The sequence below is a fragment of the Schistocerca serialis genome, chromosome 2, assembly GCF_023864345.2.
Source record: "Schistocerca serialis cubense isolate TAMUIC-IGC-003099 chromosome 2, iqSchSeri2.2, whole genome shotgun sequence".
NCBI classification, from domain to species: Eukaryota; Metazoa; Arthropoda; class Insecta; order Orthoptera; family Acrididae; genus Schistocerca; species Schistocerca serialis.
Window position 1 is genome coordinate 181178799 of NC_064639.1, and position 22182 is coordinate 181200980.

At 40.1% G+C, this 22182-nt stretch overlaps 1 protein-coding gene across 1 annotated transcript in view; it reads right to left on the reverse strand.

The window, feature by feature from the left end:
• Positions 1-22182, reverse strand: part of LOC126456887 (probable ATP-dependent RNA helicase DDX46) — a 169110-nt gene that overhangs the window by 63594 nt on the left and 83334 nt on the right. Inside the window, exons 9-10 of the mRNA XM_050092717.1 lie at positions 18611-18770; positions 10170-10286 (exon numbers count right to left, since the gene is read on the reverse strand). Coding sequence (XP_049948674.1) covers positions 10170-10286; positions 18611-18770 — 277 coding nt within the window. The remainder of the gene's footprint in view (positions 1-10169; positions 10287-18610; positions 18771-22182) is intronic.

Genomic DNA, 22182 nt, shown 5'->3' on the forward strand with positions numbered 1-22182 from the left:
TTGAAGTGTTGTGCATTTTCCATGACATCCAACATCACACCTACTTCCACTTTCTTCCACCAAAGCACTGCAGTTCACATTTATTAAAGATGGTAATAGATACTGAGAACTCTTATACTGTGTGTCTATTTCACTCACATTTAATTCTAATAAAACTTCAGAGCTGCAGATTTCTCTGTAAGAGGTAGCTGAAAATGACTGAAGAAAAGGTTGAGTTGAGAACATGTGGACAATTTTCTGCCTTCCCCCCCCCCCCCCCCCCCCCTTCCTAAATGGGCCAAAGAAAAGATACAACGTACATACAAACCACACAGAAAATCTCTGCACTTTTTTTGATAAATGAGGTGTGACAAGTCAATCTTGATACATGGATGTATTACATCTCCCAAGTCTACTTAATGATGAAAGATGCCCGTGAGATTTGAAGAAGGCTTCTTTTATTAGTAGTTAAGATTTGGAGGTCGGACTGTGGGAGGAACGGTTTGCAATATCTGCAAGTATGTTGAAAGAAGTGCGCATCACACTGATAAGGTGGGAAGGTACAATGTCAAGGGTGTGACGAGCAAAAGTCTAATGAACTGTCAGCTGAATCTTGTCTCAACTAAGATTCATAAGGGTCAGTCGGACACAATAACATATTTTGAAGACTGAACATTATTGTGACTGGAAATAACAAGTTATTGTGTTCAGAAGAGTTAATACAGGAGTTCACTATCACTAGAAAATGGTTATTTGGCCCTGCCTTGCAGGTCTAAATCAGCAAAACATCAAAATAGGTGACTGCAAGAAATTTTGTTAGTACATGTCATCATCAAGGCCAAGAGAATGATAGATCATAATTTCCACATTCACACTTTCCTTGACCACATTTCACTTCATAAGTCACCAACTGTTAGTGTGTTCTCCCCCCCCCCCCCCCTCCCCCCCCCTTTCCTTATTCTTCAAGGAACAAACCATTCCCTGATAACCATTGCCTGATATGTACCTGCTCTGAACATATTATTACTGCACAGGTTTCTACGACAATAGTCTCAAGAGGCAGTTAGAAATTGACAGCATGGACTTCATCTATCAGGATGATGATTCACCACAACTATATACTAATGTTTATAAATTGTCAAACATCAAATTGGGAAGAGGATGTACTACTCATAGTGGAGACAGTGATCATAAATTCCTGTGCTTGTTTTAAGCCTACCCTACTTGTCCCCATGCAATTTTTTTTTTTTTTAGCTATATGTGAAAGATTTAGTGTTTGGTGCACCTTGACCAAAAGACGTCCCAGAATTATGAATTCCCACTGACAATGTCCTTACACAAGCTGATAATCTGAATGTGGAATTAAACAAGTTACAGACACTATACATCTCGAGTCAGCAAGGGGGAACATATTAAGCACTTGCAACAACTTGTAGCTAGGTAGATTAGTGGACCTGTTCCAACTATTTGTAATAACAATCTATTATTTGGGTGGAACTCACTATGGATACTGTGTCCCACCACTGGCTACTGTGAGTTTTACTACTAAAAAGTCAGAAAACTGTTACTGCATGTTGAAAGAAAAGTAAAAAAAAAAATATTATGAGAGCAGAGCCACTCATTACCTGCTTCATATCCTACATAGTCAACAATGAAAGCACTTTCTGTCCCATGGGATGGGTTTTTCTCTTCTTAATCCTCTCCATTAATATTTCACCCATCTTCAGCAACTGTAGTTGCATTTATTGAAATAATCAGTAACCAATTGCACAAAAGAAATTTTATTTCCTGAACAGGTTTCAGGCACTTAATACCCATCTTCAGAAGGTTATAACTATCACATTATTTGTAAGTGTCCAAAAGAAGTGGCATGCAGCATTGTTTCAAAAATAAGTTGCATGTGGCATATTGCTGTGTTCATGTGGTTCATAGTACCTTTACAGAAATAATATAAGGAAGACAAACAACAAGTAATACGCTGCATGCATATTTCTGACACTTGCAAATATTGCTATGTTATAGCCTTCTCAGGAAGAGCAATAAGTGCCTGAAACCAGTTAAGGAAAAAACATTTTGTTTGTGCAACTGGTCTGCTTGCTTGTTTTGTTTTAGGGCACAAAAGCAACTAAGGTAATATGTGCCCATGTCACAACTGTACAACATGGAGACGAAAAAAGAGTTAAAAGCAATTACACTTTAAGCCTAATCGACAGAAGGAAAGACAGCTACAGACAGGTACTTTCTCTTTGAGAAAGGGCCATAAAATATGCCATAGAGACAGAAATCCTGAACTAAAGATTAAAAAATCCTGAACTAAAGATTAAATTTCCTTCTGTACATTGCCACAACGGATAAAAGTAGAGTGCGGTTGACAGCCTGCACATCGTTCATTAAAATGTCCAATAACTCAGACAACAAACATAAATTAGAACATAAGTGGTTAAAAAAATGGCATTCCATCAGGGAATGGCACAGCATCAAAGGTTGGTGACAACGGGCACAAAGTGGTGGGGGATCACCACTCCACACTCGGTGATGGCTAAAAAGACAGTGCACAATACGCAACTTCGATAAATTGATCTCTTTGCAGCAAGAGGGGCGAGAGGTGACTGGATAAGGCTTAGGGAGTGGTTTAATTCCGCGGAGCTTGTTCCTATGAAAGGAAGACCAGTGGTGACGCCAAAGTGACATAACCTGCTGACAGATGGCAACACAGAGATCATCAGAGGGAATGGAAGAACTAGCTGGCAGAGGTACGAGGACTGCAGCCTTGGCAGCAGTGTCAGAGCTTCATTTCCCATCACATTGACGTGACCAGGGACCCACATAAACACCACAGTGGCTCCATCAAGAGGGAGCAAGTGAAAGCTTTCCTGAACCCAGGCAGCAAACAGCACACAGAGGCTCTGAAGGGCACTGAGAGTGTCAGAGCATATGACAATTGAAAAGCCTGTGTTGCCGTACATAATGCGTGGCCTGATACAGGGTGAAGAGCTCTGCTGTAAATACTGAGCAGTGTTCCGGAAGCCAATACGAAAACTGTCATTGCCAATGACAGAGGCACACCCGACACCATGGTTAGTTCGAGAGCCATCAGTATACACAAAGGTATTATTGCGAAGGTTGAGTAACTTACAGCGACAGAACGACTCTGAATTAGTGTACTTAGGAAGCAAATGAAGTCCAAGGTGAACATTGACCACCACAGGAAGCCAAGGTGGTGAACGGTTCACATGCGTCATGAAAGTGGCAGGTAGCAGGAAGTTAAGCTGCCGCAGCAATAGCCAGCCAGGAGGTAACAGAGAAGAGGGATGTGTCTTATACTGGTGGTCAAAGGAGTCGCCAAAGAAGCAGGCATAGGATGGGTGGCCAGGCACAGCAAACAAAAGACATGCGTATCTGCTGAGGAGAACATCACACGTCAGTATGACTGCAGTAATTCAGCAGCTTCTGCAAGCGAAACTCTCAACCAAGTTAGCGTAAAATGCGCTAGTGGCCAGATGGATACCACAATGGTGGATTGAATTGAGAAGGCGTATGAGGGGCAGACATGCAGATGCACAAATGAAACACCCATAGCCTAATTTCGAACAGACAAGGGATTGGTACAAGTGGAGGAGGGTGGTATAATCCACTCCCCAGGATGTACCACTGAGGAAAGTAAGGACACTGAGGGACTGGGTACAGTGGGTACCAGAACGCTGCACAGTAAAGATGAAGTGCAAGGAATGGAACATTCTGTGGCAGTAAGGATAATGTTGGTAAGGTATTCTACCTGGTCATCACAACTTGGAAAAAATTGTTCACTGAAGGTCACCACGGATGAGTAAAGCCTCCAGTAGACCTTAGAAATTTACCATTTCAGTTTGCACACAGGTGGGACAAAAGACAGCAAAAGGATAGCACATGGGAAATGGTCGCTTGAGTATCCATCAGAGAAAATGGACCACTCCAGACGACGGGCAAGCTGGACAGTGCAGAATGAGAGATCCAAATAGGAATAGGTGTGCATGGAGTCTGAAAGGAATGTGGGTGGTCCAGTGTTAAGGCAGATGACGTTGAGCTGCTTGAGAAGGTCAGCCAAGAGGGCACCTCTCTGACAGGTTCTGGGAGAACCCCAAAGGGAATGATGCGCATTAAGTCACTGAGCCGCAAGAAGGAGTGAGAGAGTTGCCCAACAAGCTGGAGGAAGTCTGCCTTGGTGACACCAAATGATGGAGGGATGTAAAGGGTACAAAGGGAAAAGATTAAGTGAGGAAGGAAAATGCGGACTGCAACAGCTTGCAGCTGGGTGTTCAGAGAAATTGTGTGACTATGAACATCATCCTATACGAACAGCATGACTGCCATGCAAAATGGAATGCTGCCCTCTGGGGGATGATCAAAGTAGACCAGAAAGAAATGCGAGATGTCAAAGCGGTAATAAGGATGCAATTTTGTTTCCTGGAGGCAAAGAACAAGCAGACACTGAGGTTTCAAGAGCAACCGTAATTCCTCCTTGTTGGACATAAGGTTGCAAACATTTCATTGGAGGAGAGTCATAACCAGGAAAGGGGAGGAGGGAAAAAATGAAGGGGTGTCATATCAGCAGCTGCCAAGTCCCAGTCTTCAAAGACTCACTGCTACAGGGCGCAGACGCTGGAGGATCCTGCTTCACGAGATCTACAAAGGCATCAGCATTCTCCCTCCAACAGTCTGCACAGTACAGCGCAGAAAAGCGGTTCGGAGTGTGCACTGACAACGTGGAGGTTGGCCGGTTGTGAGTATCATGCAGCGACATCTCTGAGTTGGCAAAGGACAAGACCGTTTGCCCTTGTTTAATTTCTTGGGAGCTTTTGTGGTTGGCAGATGCCAATTTAGATGTTTGTTGGCTGTAGAGATGTAAAATGTCTTCATAGGAAATTTCTTTCTGTCCTTTCCGGCCTGTCTGTTGTGTAACAGGTGACTTTGCATTGTGAAGCGAAAATTTGGTGGCTTGTTGCACAGCTCAAGGAGAAGGAGACGGGGATGCTACCGTGACACTCAGTGATTTGAATTGAGGTCGCATGTATGTGTGGCCATGTCCTTCGTGGAGCGAGATGTAGCAAGAATGGTACTATAAGTGCCAGATGGTAAAACGCAGGGTTTTCAACTAGCCAAAAACTTGCGAGAGACAGAATAAGGTACTTTTCCCTTCACCCAGATCTCATGGACAGCCCGATCATTGAGATACAAAGGAACAATCTCGGGAGGAGGCTGCATGGTCGCCATTGCAATTGTTACAGTGGGGAGAAGGAGGTGGACAATCGCCCCCGTGAGCATCCCTACCACAGGTTACACATTCTGCCGCATTTCAACAAGACATTCGAGTGTGGTTGTAACCATGACACTGGTAGCAGCACATCGGGTTCAGAATGTACAGTTGGACCGTGATAACTTCATAGCCTGCTTTGATCCTTGATGGAAGCACTACTTTGTCAAATGTGAGAAAGAGAGTGCACGTGGGCACTAAGGACACATCTACCTTTTTCATCAACTGATGGACTGCAATGACACCCTGATCAGAGAGGCAAGTCTGGATTTTCTCACGGCTCAGACCATTGAGCAGCCTAGTGGAAATAACATCATGGGAAGAACTCAGCATTCGATGGGCCTCAACACGAACAGGATAGCCATGGAGGAGTGACGCTGCAAGCAGTTGTGCTCGAGAATCATATGTAGTCTCCAAAGGCAAACTGCCATTGCATAAAAGAGAACAGGGTTTCACAGGACCAGCAATTGCATCATATCCTTTCTGACTAATGAACAGATTAACAGTAGCAAAGGACTGACTGTCTTCAGTACGCGAAACGACGAGGAACAGAGGTTCAGCTGGGAGGGTCTGTGAATTGTTAGCCTCATTTCATTTACATTTGATAGACTTAGACTGAGAGGATGATGTTCGGCTTATTGCAGAAAATCCTCCATGACTGTGTCTCTGATGGTGTGCTGCTTTCAACGGGGATCACCCTCAGAAGGCAGCTCATCTGCCTTAGGTGATTGTTCAGACCTTAGGTCACACCTCCCGAACACCTGACAGAAGGCCCAATTGGCAATTTGGGAAGGTAAAAGCTCAAGAATCCCCCTCCCCCCTCCGTGCTTGGCCTGAACCAGGGGGTACATGTGAACGAACCCTACCTGTCGACCCAGGGCAAGGAATTATGCTTTACCCAGTCACATGTTACACTTCAGACACATGGGCCAGCCTTCAGGAGTGAACAGGAAGGAAGAAGAAAAAGAGGAACCTCAAACACTGAAGTAGGGAAACGATAGGAGAAGGGGAACGAAGAAAGAAAAAGAACGAAAAAACTATGGAGGGACTGCTCTGATGTCAGGCTGCTGAAAATGCAGAACACATTCCCAAAAATGTCCCAGACCTGTTCCCCAAGGGAGGAGAAAAAGAACAGTTAGAGGATAGACATGCAGTACAGAAGGGAAAAGATGCTGCGGAGGCTGAGGTCCCACGGTAGCCAAGCATGAACTTGCCAAAGAGTGGCGGGCCCCCTGGTTGGTTGTGGAATTGGTTGCTTATTATTTCAATAAATGCGCCCTCCCATTAACTACTAGCAACTGAGATTTCAGGTAGTTATGGACAAACATGTATACTAATTCCGTATGTTGAGAAATAAATCATTTTTTGAGTTGTAGGTAGAAGCGACTGGTGAAAGATTTGGACTGTGGAGTGTGTGGAGAAAGTTCAAACCTCAAGTTCTTTATGATCTGTACAGAACAGACAGCAGTGCGTTTACATGCATTGTCATAAATCAAGACAATTCTGGCACTCCGCTATCCTATCCTGTATGGCACTTATGAATCTGGAAACTCTTTGATGGTTCATCTAAAAAGTAATTGATATACTCAACTCCACGAAACCTACCAACAGTATACCTTTTTGAGCCCATCATTCTACTGCCATAATTGTTCTGTGTAGATAGTGTTTGTCTGAACTCTATTAACACTGGCAAATTTGAATTATGCTACTGCATGGTGTGCTGTTTTGAGTACAAATTGATGTAGAATACTCTTGTTTCAACACATCACAATGAAAAAAAAATCTTATTCATATCTTCAGCACCATTATGGATCAGAAATGCATATGACAGCATCATTAGTTGTGTTATAGTGATCATCAGCCAAAATAATTGATTACATCTTGTACACAGGTTACAGTAACTCAGTTTCTCAGCTATAATCAAATGCAGAACACTGGACATTGGTGGAAATTGCACAGCAAGTTGACTAGAATGAAATTTTCACTCTACAGTGGAGTGTACACTGATATGAAACTTCCTGGCAGATTAAAACTGTGTGCCGAACCAAGACTCGAACTTGGGACCTTTGCCTTTCACAGGCAAGTGCTCTACCAACTGAGCTACCCAAGCATGACTCACACCCCATCCTCACAGCTTTAATTCCACCAGTACCTTGTCTCCTATCTTCCAAACTTCACAGAATCTCTCCTGCAAACCTTGCAGAACTAGCACTCCTGGAAGAAAGGATATTGCGGAGACATGGCTTAGCCACAGCCTGGGGCATGTTTCTAGAGTGAAATTTTCACTCTACAGCGGAGTGTGCGCTGATATGAAACTTCCTGGCAGATTAAAACTGTGTGCTGGACCAAATCTCGAACTCGGGACCTTTGCCTTTCGTGGGCAAGTGCTCTACCAACTGCTGTGAGGATAGGGCATGAGTCGTGCTTGAGTAGCTCAGTTGGTAGAGCACTTGCCCGTGAAGGTAAAGGTCCCGAGTTCGTGTCCCGATCCGGCACACAGTTTTAATCTGCCAAGAAGCTTCATATCAGCGCACACTCTGCTGTAGACTGAAAATTTCATTCTAGAAACATCTCCCAGGCTGTGGCTAAGCCATGTCTCCACAATATCCTTTCTTCCAGGAGTGCTAGTTCTGCAAGGTTCGCAGGAGAGCTTCTGTGAAGTTTGGAAGGTAGGGGACGAGGTACTGGTGGAATTAAAGCAGTGAGGACAGGGCGTGAGTCGTGCTTGGGTAGCTCAGTTGGTAGAGCACTTGCCCGCGAAAGGCAAAGGTCCCGAGTTCGAGTCTCTGTACGGCACACAGTTTTAATCTGCCATGAAGTTTCAGCAAGTTGATTAATTGTGATGCAATATTTTTGCGTCACTTTTTCATTCACTTGCTCAACAAATGACTTTTTAATTCTACAGTGGAGTGTGCACTGGTTTGAAACTTCTTGAAGGATTAAAACTGAGTGTCACATTGAGACTCGTGCCTGAATCTTGTCTTTAGTAGGCAAACCTCTTACCACCTGAGATAAGTGGGCAAGAGCCATGAGCTGTACTCACAACTTTGCTTCTGCCCACAGAAGACAAGATTCCTTGTTTGATGCACAGTTTTTGTATGGTGAGTAGTTTCACAGTGGTCTGCCATTTCTCTTTGTACACATTCATATTTGCTTCCCAAAATGCACACCACAACTGTCTTATTTTTCTACCCCAGTTTTGAGATGTGTTATGAGCATATAACATTGGGTGTCTGAATAAATGTACATTTGTGCATTGTTAAACTGGAAAACACAGGTTTCTACATTGATAATGTCAGATCAGATTGAATTAGACCATAGAAACACACAATCAGTATGCCTACAATCAATCTCTGTGTTTTCTCCTGAGAGATTTTCTAGTTGCTCCTATACCTACAGTTTACAGAGTGCTGACCACAGTCCCTTTAATTCCACTGTACACATATATTGGTGGCAATTATATGGGCACAAGTGCAATACGCGTAAAATTACTAAAACTGAACAACATCAATTAAGCATTATCATTTACATTATAGACGGTACGGCAGGCAGTAAACAGAATGTATTAAATATCCTTGCCTCTAAGTTAGTCTGCTTAATTCACTAAATGCTTGAAAATAATTGATTAGATGTATGTTTCCCTTTGAACCGAGTTCTGCTTATTAGACTGTTCACCCATTTCTTTATTTCTTTATTTTTTAATTAACAAAGTTGTATCAATATTTGTGTTTTGAAAAATCAGTGGTAAATTCAATAAGCTATTTATTTTCAATAATGTTGTTGTTTCCGAATATCTCACTGTGGACAAACAGATTACTTTCCACAAAAAATTCTTCAGGCACAAATACAAACCATGAAATCTGCAAAAGAAGGCTGTGAATCTAAGATAAGTACATGACTACATTTCCAGTTTCAGTATGGTCAGTTACATTTGCACAAAAAGGGGAGAAAACAAATATGATGGTCAATAGCAGATCATTAACAGTCATGTAATTTGGCTTTTATTTCAGATTCTCCTCACTTCAAATTGCAGTTTCATGATCGGGTTTTTAGGTGACAGAATTTGTCATCTGAAAGTATATTTCTTTCTCACTGTCTCAAATGGACATGAAAGTGACTACAGCTTCCACAAAAACATGAAAGTAGTCATTACTATGGTGAAGTAGTCAGGATTAAAAATACAGCAAAACATAGTAACTATAAGATCAGATGAAAATATATACAATAACATTAAGAAAATAGATAACGGCTGGTATGGGTATCACAGTGTTAAGACAGATACACAAACTAGATAACAAATGAGCTACAGTTAAAATCCGCAAAGTTATCTTAGATGTACGATCTCACTTGATCATTGTGGGAAAGCTCTGGATACATATGCTACTGTGAAAATATCGCTATACCAATTGCCACTACTGACAGACATAAAACAAGAGCAGTTATCCTTACTTTCATTCTAGCCAACACTATTTTGATATAAATTGCTATGGACTGTTAACATTTTATTCATTATGCATACCATTTCGAAATAGCTTAAGGATAAACAGTGGCATTTGATGCGACCTCCGTGAGGAATAATTTTTCTTGCTGCAGGGTTACAGATGGTGTATATATGATTATTTCACCAAATGCAGCAATTACCAAAATGTGGATGGCTGCTGCTGATGGTCAGTTCCCAAAGACTTTACTCAGGAGACTGTTTCGCAGAGAACCACCTGCAAAAATATTAATATTTTCCTAAGTTTGTGAATTTGAAAGGAGATACTGGCAATAGAGTAGAGTATATCACCTGAATAAGAAATAGTCTTTCAAATTCTGCATGTACTGTAAATATGTTGTTAACTGTAGCCACATAAATGCCACTGCTTTTCAATTTAGTGCTCAAAGTAAACCCACAAACCTATTGGTCCATCAGTGTCTTCAAGTGGTGGCTGATCCATGATGTGCCGAAGCATAGGCAGAACAAATGCCAGAGTTTTTCCACTGCCAGTTTTTGCGATTCCTATGAGATCACGACCTATGAAACAAAATTTACATTTATTTTGGTGCATTTATTTTACCACGCTGTGGAAGTATTCCAGTTAATAAAATCATTAAAATATTTATATATTTTTAGAAACTAGGTTGCCTATGAAGTTTCACTAACAGATTCATTTTGCTTTTCACTTTCATCTTTCACATGCCATCTTCAAGACATTATTTTTACCCAAATGATGATAATTATAATTGTGCAATACATATGTACTGAGGTAAATTAATCAAGATGCATATAAAATAAGTTATTTCAATGATTTTCTTGCTGTCCCACAGACCACTGACCTTGTCATGGTGGTGTGGCTTGCATGTCTTAATGATAAACACAACCACACCACAGCTGCAAACATATCAGAAGGAAATCTGTGGAGAGGCTAGACAAACACGTTTTCTGAGAAGGGGGCAGCAGCCTTTTTAATACTTTCAGGGAAACCTGTTTGGGATGTTTTCTGATCTGGCATAGCCTTGCGATGTTGATAATGAGAACAGCTGAAAGCAATGGGAAAAACTACAACCCTTATATTTCCCAAGGACATGGAGCTTAACTGTATTTGTTTAATGCTGACGGCATCATGCTGGGTAAAAATTCCAGAGGTAAAACAGCTTCCCCATTCAGATCTCAGGTCACTGTTGTTGTTGTGGTGGTGGTGGTGGTGGTGGTGGTGGTGGTAACAGTCTGCTACTGTATGGGCTGGAACACAGGATATTAGATCCCTTAATTGAGTAGGCGGGTTTGAGATTTTGAAAAGAGTAATGGATAGGTTGACATTAGATACAGATGGAGTTAGTGAAGTACACAGGCAGGAAGAACACGACTTTTGGTCAAGTGGATATAGAATTACTAACAGTAAATCAAATAGTGATAATTCACAAGTAGATCTAATAATAAATGGACACGTATTACTATGAACAGTATAGTGAACAGATTATCATAAAAAAAAGACAGACACAAAGCTAAGACCCATCACAGTAATGCAAGTTTATGTCCTATCAGCTCCGCAAGTGATGGAGAGATCGAAAGAGTGTGTGATAAGTTAAAAGAAATTATTTAGTTTGTTAAGGAAGATGAATATTTAAGTGTGAATGGTGACTGGATTTTGATAATAAGAAACACAAGAGAACAAAAAATAGTAGTAGAACATGTACTGGGGGAAAGGAATGAAAGGGGAAACCTCATGGCTGAATTTTGAAAGCGCGCAATTTAATAACTACCAACACTTGGTTTTAGGACTGGCATACATGAACTCTGATCATAATTTGTTGGTTATTTACTGCAAATTACAACTGAAAAAAATCACAGAAAACTTGAAAATAAAAGAGATGGGACCTGAATACAAATGTCTAAAAATGAGATTGATAGGAAGTGCAAAATGGCAAAGCAGGAATAGTTTGGTAAAAATGCAAATCTGTAGAAGCATGTATGGATGTGGGAAACAGTTGCCCCATACTATTGGCCAAAAGAGAAGCAACTGTATGAATGTCAAGAGCTCAGATGGGAAACCAGCACTAGGCAAACAAGGGAAGGCTGACAGGTGGAGGAATATACAGAAAAGCTATGGAAGATGACGTAGATGTAGCTGAGATAGGAGGTATGTTACTGCATGAAGTATTTTACTGACCAGAATTAGTAAGATCCCTGGAAGAACATATCAAGAGAACTATGCCATCACACAAGAGAGACAGAAGAGACTGGCAGGCTACCTCAAGAAGAATCTAATAATTCCTGTTCCAGAGAAGGAATCTACTGGCAGGTGTGAATATTAAAGGTGCTGACAGTTGTGAATAGTACATAACTAATGGTTTAGTAAATAATGGTTCAAAAAAGAAGAAGAAGAAGAAGAAGAAGAAGAAGAAGAAGAAGAAGAAGCAACACTGATTCTATGCTGTATCTTAAGAATATAGATTGAAAAAGGCAACTCTATGTTCATAACATTTGTAGATTTAGAGAAAGGTTCTGACAATGTTGACTGGAATATAGTCTCTGACATTATGAAAGTAGCAGAAATAATATAATACAAAGAGAGTGAAAAGTTATTTACAACTTGTGCAGAAACCAGACAGCACTTATAAAAATTTGAAGACATGAAGGGAAAGCAGTAATTGAGAAGGCAAGGAGACAGGTTTGTCGAATATCCCTGATGTTATTTTATCTGCATGTTTTGCAAGCTGTGAAGTAAACCAATAATAAATGTGATAAAGGAATTAAAAGTTCTGGAATAAGAAGTAAAAAGATTTGTTGACGACATAATGATTCTGTCACAGATGGCTGATGTATTAGAAGAATGGTTAAATCAAATGGGTTGTGTTCTGAACGGAGGTTAGAAGATAAACACAAACTAAAATAAAACAAGGGTAATGATGTGCAATCAAATTAAATCTGGCATGTTGAGGTGATTATCTAACAAAATGAAACACTAAACATAGCATAGTTCTACCATCTGAGTAACAAAAAAACTGATGATGGTTAAAGTAGAGGGGATATGAAATGGAGACTGGAAATGGCAAGGAAAGTGTTTCTGAAAAAGAGCTTTCTATGTGAATCGAAACTGCAGTTAAGAAAACACTTGGGTTAGCCAGATATAAAAAGAAAAATGGTGGGATGAAGAGTGTACTAAACCAATAACATATATAAAAAAATGGAGAAAATGGGAAGTTCTGGGCCTACTAAGCAAAATGTGCAATTCAAACAACAAAGAAAATAAATTCCAAGATAAGATGCAGAGTTAGAAGACCATTCAAAAAATCACAACCAGTTGAAATGCAAGGGGACTTGCGAAAAGTTTATTCCAGAGATTTTCATCACATTCCTAGAACAAATTAAAGCATTACCAAGCACCAAATATTTGCATTAAGAATTAAACAGGTGTAGTGCCTTGGGATCACATGGAATGTTGCAACAAGTTGATTACTTGTTTTCAGATGGTAAATCCAGATGTGAAGGGAATTACGGAGTACACGGTGCAAAATATGGTGAGCCTTCCTCGTGGTGGTCAGTCACTGTTGAATGGAAACCTGATGATGTGTATAATGGTTCTTAAATTCCCACACAGTCCAACATTATGCCACTTCACATCCAAATGCCCAACAAAGATGGATATCCCACTAATCAACAAGCCTGCCAAATGGAGAACCCACAACTGTCTCGTATGTATGTGGCATTTCTGTGTCCTTTACAAGTAATGGTTCAACAACCAATATTGTCCCTGCTCCTTTTATACCCTGCCATGCCTGATAGCAACACCAAACCTGAACAACACTAACGCACACCATCATTTACATATCTGCCGATGGTGTTTAATGTGTACACAGTTACTATGACAGCCGATTATGTCTTCTGTGTTCACTTTGTCTGTCAGGGAATTGTATTTTGAAATATTTACTAATACTTGGTAGCTAGCAAACTCATATCAAAAAATATACTAATGACCATCACACAGATTCTGTCACGTAATTCTAATACAACCTCATGTCTGCAACTGCTGAAAATACATGAAGCAAAGCTAGACATCATGATAACATGCCCATATGGAACATTGTGACTTTTGGCACAGTGATGCAGGTACGTGGCATAACAAGAAAAAGGCACAGGTACAGAGATTCTTAATAGTGTATGGCAATACAAAATGGAAGCTAGGACGGGTTTAATGCCCCATAAACAATGAGGTTGTTAAAATGGAAAACAAGCTCAGAGTGAGGAATCATAGCAAAGAAAATCAGCCATGCCCTTTTCAAATGATTCATCTCAGCATTTGCATTAAGCAACTTCGTGAAACAATTCATAATCTCAGGATGCACAATGCTACCCCCATCATATCAGACTTTTCACCATAGCTCGTGATAATTCTTCCATCTAGAGGTCAAGGATAGTCTGTGGCAATGGTTATACAGCTGCAGTCCTCCGACCTGGAGTACCCCAAGCACATTAAATTGACCCAAACCAGAGGAGCAAGTTGACACATGGTATTTTCCCTCATGTTGCTGGTACCCACCCAATACGCCACCCATGTGTGGTTGAACATTGAACTCTGGATCCACATGGATTGTGAAAAGGCACACGAATTATTGAAATCTTTATCCCTTTAGACTAAAACTTTAAACATACCACTAAAGAACACATGCAATGGATGACATGCTTCTAACACAATGTTGCCCACTACATCTGCATGGTTGCAGCATGTTCCACGGGCATAGCACAGGAAAAAAATGGCAGCAAATCATTCTCCAACCTAAAACTTGACTCATTTGTTACAGAACGTTACTCCGACATTCTTAGGCCCACTCATGGTAGGAAAGGAATCACATCCATCAACTTGCACAGCCAGGAGAATTAATCTAATGAGTAAATGAGCAAACAGAGCAATTTCATGAAGTCAAAGATATACAGTCTGATCAGATATGTGCAACAAAGACCCTTCTGCAAAGTCTTTTGGCATGGCAGGTGCTGTGCTGAGATTGAACATCTTCAGGTCACACAAGCCAAGAGAATCAGGCATTGGGTTGGGGTGCATGTTTAATCTTGCTTGTAAGGATGGAAGAAAAGAAGGAAGGTTGGAAGATTAGGTTTAATGTCCCACCAATGACAATATTCTTAGAGACTAAGCTTGGATTGGGGAAAGATAATGGAAACCATGGAAAACCTGATGTGGATGGCAAGATAGGTATTTGAATTGTTGTCCTCCCGAATATGAGTCCAGCAGCTTAACACAGCATCACATCGCTCAGTCAACCTTGTCTGTTTTCCCACTGAATGTGACCTCACACCTTGAATCTTCCGTACAGCTAAAAAATATTGTTATGTAAGATACTAAATTCTCAGTTACTTTTGAGCTGATCTGTGGTTAGCTGCTAATCAGCACATGATCTGAATATGCATAATGTCATCCAAATGTTCCTGAACAGTCAACCTGCTTCCCTACTACTCAAATACCTTGTGCCAGACACATGCAATACACAATCAGAAACACTATATTCATAACTTACAACAAAATCACTGTTGTAGAAACCAGTAAGAGGTGCCAATCGTGTGAAATGCACTTCATGTGTTTCAAAGCAAACCATTGCAGTTTTTCATCATGAAACTTAGTTTTTTTTTTGGTGGATACCAGAGTTGCTTTAACTTAATGGCTGTTTTGCAGAACAGTAACTGTAAGATTAAATATGAGTAATAAGGAGTATTCTTATGTTGTGCTGTAAAGAGAATACATTTTCTCTCTCAATATGTGAATGCTTGTTGGGTCAGCTGCAAAAAATGCACATAGTCAAGCAGTTTTAAGAAGAGGTGCAAAAAGTGATAAGTGTAGCATCGCATTGACAACAATGCCACTAGTGACCCAGCACATACACTATGTGATCAAAAGTATCCGGACACCCCAAAAAACATATGTTTTTCATATTAGGTGCATTGTGCTGCCACCTACTGCCAGGTACTCCACATCAGCGACCTCAGTAGTCATTAGACATAGTGAGAGAGCAGAATGGGGCACTCTGCGGAACTCATCCACTTGGAACGTGGTCAGTTGATTGTGTGTCACTTGTGTCATACATCTGTAAACAAAATTACCACACTCCTAAATATCCCTAGGTCAACTGTTTCTGATGTGATAGTGATGTGGAAACGTGAAGAGATACGTACAGCACAAAAGTGTACAGGCTGACCTCGTCTGCTGACTGACAGAGACTGCCGACTGCTGAAGAGGGTCTTAATGTGTAATAGGCAGACATCTAACCAGACCATCACACAGGAATTCCAAACTGCATCAGGATCCGCTGCAAATAATATGACGTTAGGCAAGAGGTGAGAAAAATTGGATTTCATGGTCAAGTGGCTGCTCATAAGCCACATACCAAATGACAAATCGCTTGGTGTAAGGAGCTTAAACACTGAACGATTAAACAGTGGCAGGGTGTAGGTATGGCGAATTACCAGTAAACATCATCTGCCAGCGTGTGTAGTGCCAACAGTAAAATTCTGAGGCGGTGGTGTTATGGTATGGTCGTGTTTTTCACGGAGGGGGCTTGCACCCCTCGTTGTTTTACATTGCACTATCACAGCACAGGCCTACATTGATGTTTTACGCACCTTCTTGCTTCCCACTGTTGAAGAGCAATTCAGGGATGGTTACTGCATCTTTCAACACAATCAAGCACCTGTTCCTAATGCATGGCCTGTGGCAGAGTGGTTACATGACCATAACATCCCTGTAATGGACTGGCCTGCACAGAGTCCTGACCTGAATCCTAAAGAACACCTTTGAGATGTTAAGGAATGCCGACTCCGTGCCAGGTCTCACTGACCGACATCAATACCTCTCCTCATGCAGCACTCCGTAAAGAATGGGCTGCCATTCCCCAAGAAACCTTCCAGCACCTGATTGAACATATGCATGCGAGAGTGGAAGCTGTCATCAAGGCTAAGGGTGGGCCAACATCATACTGAATTCAAGCATTACCGATGAAGGGCACCACAAACTTGTAAGTCATTTTCAGCCAGGTCTGGATACTTTTGATCACATAGTGTACTCCGATTGCGGAAAAACAATGAAGTACAATAAAACTATAGCAAATAAAAAAAGAAGTTTTCTTTTCTTCCCTAACTATATTATCTGCAAATTTTCATTGCACCTGCTATGCAATTTCAGAAGTAAACAACATCAATTAGTGAAATAAACATAAAACAGATGGCATTAACTATTTTAAACATGTAACACACTGATTAATTAGAAAATTTTAAACATTACTCTGAAATTCAGCAGATTTCAGGGTGATATTTTTTTGGGAAGCAAGGGACAAGTAAATGTATTCACAAAGGAAAGTCACACTAACATGCCACAACTTAAATTGGAAAGAACACACAGAAAATGTGGGGAAGGAGAACCAAAAACTGCATTTTACCGGAGTAGCACTTAGAAGAAGCAACAGATCTACTAAAGAGACTGCCTACACTAAACTTGCCCATCCTCTTTTAGAGTACTGCTGCATGGTGTGGGGCCTACACCAGATAGGATTAACGAAGTACATCAAGGAAGATCAAAGAAGGGCAGCATGTATTGTATTATTGAGAAATAGGGGAGAGAGTGTCAATGACCTGATATAGAATTTGGGGTGGACATCATTGAAACAAAGGCTTTTCTCACTGCAGTGGCATCTTCTCATGAAATTTCAATCACCAACTTTCTCCTCCAGATGTGAAAATATTTTGTTGACACTGGCCTACAGAGGGAGAGACGATCATTATAATAAAATAAGGGAAATCGGAGCTCACATGGAAGGATATAAGTGGCCGTTTTTTCCGCACACTGAGAGTGGAATAACAGAATTATTGTGAAGGTGTTTCAATAAGACCTCTGCAAGGCACTTAAGTGTGATATGCAGAATAGCCGCAGAGATGCCGATGATGCCAAGAGCTTACAAATACTTCAGCCAAATTCTGTTGTCTCTTATATTACAAAGATATGAAACTTCTGCTGAACTATGAGACTAAGATACAATTAGTGTTACTCAAATTAAATGACTTAAATGAGTATATGTACAGAGTATTATGTTAGTGTTGTGAATTATAGAAATGAGAGAACAGCAGAGGCAAAGTTGGGCACAGCATGTTTAACCCATCAATCTGATGGATGTAACCTATTTCCTAATTTCATATGAGTGGACAATTTTCAGATTTGACATAGGTTAACATAAAATATACACTCTGCTCTGCCTCTCACTTGCCCTTCTCTGTCTCATCGCAAACAGGCTTTATGGTAAAATATTGGTGACATCTACTCTCCCATTCCAGGACTTCAGCCACCTGTCTCCCATCATGTACCAGGTTTCAGAAAGGAGCCACATTTCAATTGAATCATAGTAAGCAAAGCCTGAAGCACTAATCACAACTTATTGGGAAGTGACATTATACTGTTCAGAAATTTAAAAACCTGAGATTTTGAAAGAACTTATCCGATTGTCATTGTTCTATTTCAGGTGTTCTACTAACACTTTCAGTGCAAAGCTTGCAATGGTGGCAGAGATGTTACATCACAATGTTTCATAATGATAATGCATTTGATACACATTTTAAATGCAGAAAGACTGCCGGTTAAGTTACTACAGTAGTAGTTACTCTGTTGTTTCCTATTATTATTGTTATTGTTTACTGTTATTATTGTTCTTCGTTTTTGCTGCCTATAATTAATACACACACACACACACACACACACACACACACACACACACACACACACACTTTTTTTAATGGGAAAAAGATAAAAGTAATGTGCTCAGCCATGATAATATCAACTAATAGACTCTACTACATAATATTACCTGACATAACTGCTGGAATTGCTTGAGCCTGAATTGGTGTAGGCTTCTCATAATTCTGCTTTTTTAAGATTTCCAACTCCTTTTTACTCACACCACACTGTGCCCATGTTTTTATAGGCCTTGGACATCCTTTCCCTTTTACTTTTATGCCTTCTAATTCCTAAAAAGAAAGACAAAAACAGTCTTCATTAATATAAAACATTCTTCTGAAACTCATTAAGTTTGTACTGTTAAAGCCAGATGCTTACTCAATCAAACCGAATAACTCTAAAACGCTGGATAAGTCTCACCCAATGATTTCAAGAGACATATATGCTGAACACAAGCATACAAAGACATATGCTCATTCCAAAACACATTCAGTATTAGAAGTGAGAGAGTTAATATTTTATCACTTATATCATTCTAAGAGAGCAGGCCAAGTTTCACTAAACACCACATCAGAGAAATATATAATTTTAACACAGGACAAATTCCAGGAGGAAAAAATATGAAAATGGCAAAATTAAGAAATGTTAACAGGTAAGTCACGAGATTGGGATAGATTTTTGTGTAAAATTGGACAAGCCTGATCAAAGAACAAATGTTAGCTTACAAAACTGTAAGGTCATTATTTTACATGAAAATTCTACAATTAATAACTATGACAATCATTCTGTAGGTGGTTACAAATAACCGGACAATGTACTGCAAGAAGAATGATACACGAGATAAAAATGGCCACTGAAAAAGAAGGAAAAATTAAGTAAAATGTTGAGAGAGAGAGAGAGAGAGAGAGAGAGAGAGAGAGAGAGAGAGAGAGAGAGAGAGAAGGAAAAAAATAAGGACATGGATAAGAGCAGATAAGAAGAGAAGACACAGCATAATACTTAAATATATGTGGAACAGTGGAAACCAGCTGGGTAAACAAGGGGAGGAATTGGTGATGAGGGAGATATACAACAACAAAGAGAGCTGAGATACTGTTGGTGTTGGGAGAAAGCATCCACACTGGCAACATGGTGAATCAGACAGATACCAAGTTCAAGAGCAGCACTTCAGAGAAAACGTGTTCCACAAGCAGGCAATGAGCACAGGCCTGTGAGTAGTGAATACTGAACCCCTTCCATCATCTCGGGGAATAGAGAGGGGAGCTGTGTGGAGACTTGTGTTAACAAGGAAACTGATACTAAGGGACATGTTTGGAGAACTCTAGAATGTATTTATATGCCCTGTCTCATTGCAGATCAATGACTTCAAGCTGCACATCAGTGCAAAATGGGCACTTGTAAACCTTTTAATCAATATTCACTAACTATCAAGAGGACAACAGATAACACTCACTCTCTAATGCTGACACACTGTTGTATCAAAACTTGAATTCTTCCTTAAGATTACCAAATGCTTTGATCCTCATCTTTTCCAGTTTTTCCACAGTCCGTGTTTCACTACCACACAATGCTGTGCTCCAAAAGTATATTCTCAGAAATTTCTTCCTCAAGTTAAGGTCTGTGTTTGATAGTAGAAGACTTCTCTTGGACAGGAATGCCCTTTTTGCTAGTGCTAATTTGCTTTTTATGTCCGCCTTGCTCCATCCATCATAGGTTATTTTTCTGCCTAGTTAGCACAATTCCTTATCTTCATCACCATAGTGATCACCAATCCTGATGTTAAGTTTCTCACTGTTCACATTTCTGCTACTTCTCATTACTTTCGCCTTTCTTTGGTTTACTCTCAATCCGTATTCTGCATTCATTAGACTGTTCATTCCATTCATCAGATCATGTAATTCCTCTTCGCTTTCACTGAGGATAGCAATGTCATCAGTGAATCTTATCACTGTTATCCTTTAACCCTTAAATTTTAATTCTTATCTTGAACCTTTCTTTTATTTCCATCATTGATTCTTCAATGTACAGATTTAACAGCTGATAGACTACATCCCTGTCTTACACCCTTTCTCATCCGAGCACTTTGTTCTTGGTCTTCCACTCTTATTGCTCCCTCTTGGCTCTTGTACATACTGTATATTACCCGTTTCATAAAGTTTACCCCTGTTTTTCTAAGAATTTCGAACATCTTGTGCCATCTGGCATTGTTGAATGCTTTTTCCAAGTCGACAAATCCTATTCACATTTTTTGATTTCCCTTTAGTCTTGCTTTCATTACCAACTGCAATGTCAGGATTGCCTCTCTGGTGCCTTTATCTTTCCTAAAGCCAAACTGATAGTCATCTAACACATCATCAATTTTCTTTTCCATTTCTCTGTATATTATTCTCGTCAGCAACTTGGATCCATGAGCTGCTAAGTTGATTATGCAAGGATTCTCACACTTGTCGGCTCTTGCTATCTTCGGAATTTTGTGGGTGATGTTTCTCCAAAAGTCAAATGGTACATCAGAGTCGTGCATTCTACCCACCAATGTAAATAGCCGTTTTGTTGCCACTTCCCCAATAAGTTTAGAAATTTTGATGGAATGTCATCTATCCCTTCTGCCTTATTCGATATTCAGTCTTTCAAATCTCTTTTTAATTCTGATTCTAATACTGGATCCCCTATCTCTTCTACATTGACTGCTGTTTTTTCTTCTATCACATCATGTAAGTCTTCTCTTTCACAGATGCCTTCAATGTACTCTTTTCGCCTATCCAATTCTCTACATTAACAGTGGAATTCCACTGCACTGTCATCATCCTTGTTTTCAATTTCACCAAAGGTTGTTTTGATTTTTCTATATTCTGAGTCAGTCCTCCTGACAATCATTTGTTTTTAGATTTCTTAGCAGTTTTCTTGCAGTCATTTTGCCTTAGCTTCCCTACATTTCCTATTTATTTCATTCCTAAGTCACTTGTATGTTTGTATTCCTGAACTTCCCTTAGCTTGTTTTGCACCTTCTTCTTTCGCTGCTCAACTGGAGTGTTTCTTCTGTTACCCACAGTTTACTCACAGTTACCTTCTTTGTACCTCTGTTTTTCTTTCCAAATTCTGTGATTGGCCTCTTTAGAGATCTCCATTCCTCTTCAACTGAATTGTTTACTGAGCTATTCCTTATCACAGTATCTACAGCCTTGAAGCTTCAAGTCTATCTCTTCATTCCTTAGTATTTCTTTATCCCACTTCTTTGCACATTGAATCTTCCTAACTAATCTCTTGAACTTTTGCCTACTCTTTGTCACAGCTAAATTTTGATCTCAGTCTATATCTGCTCCTAGGTATGTCTTACAATCCAATATCTGATTTTGGAATCTCTGCCCGACCATGATGTAAATAATTGAAATCTTCTTGTATCTGCTGGCCTTTTCCAAGTATACCACATCCTCTTGTGATTCCCAATACTACATTAGAAATCAATGTACGCAGGGTGTTTCAGGAGGAATGGTAAATGTTTTAGGAGATGGTAGTACAGACTAATTAGAATAAAACATTCCATGTAATATACGTCCATTTTTATTGGCTGCACAGGTAGGACTGTTAGAATGTACACCAAACACTCACAGAAGGTGTTACACAAAAGGAAATGATTGAGATCAAGGCTGATTTTTGTAAATTTGACTGAAGACTTAAATGCACTCTCAAATTATCTAGACAACA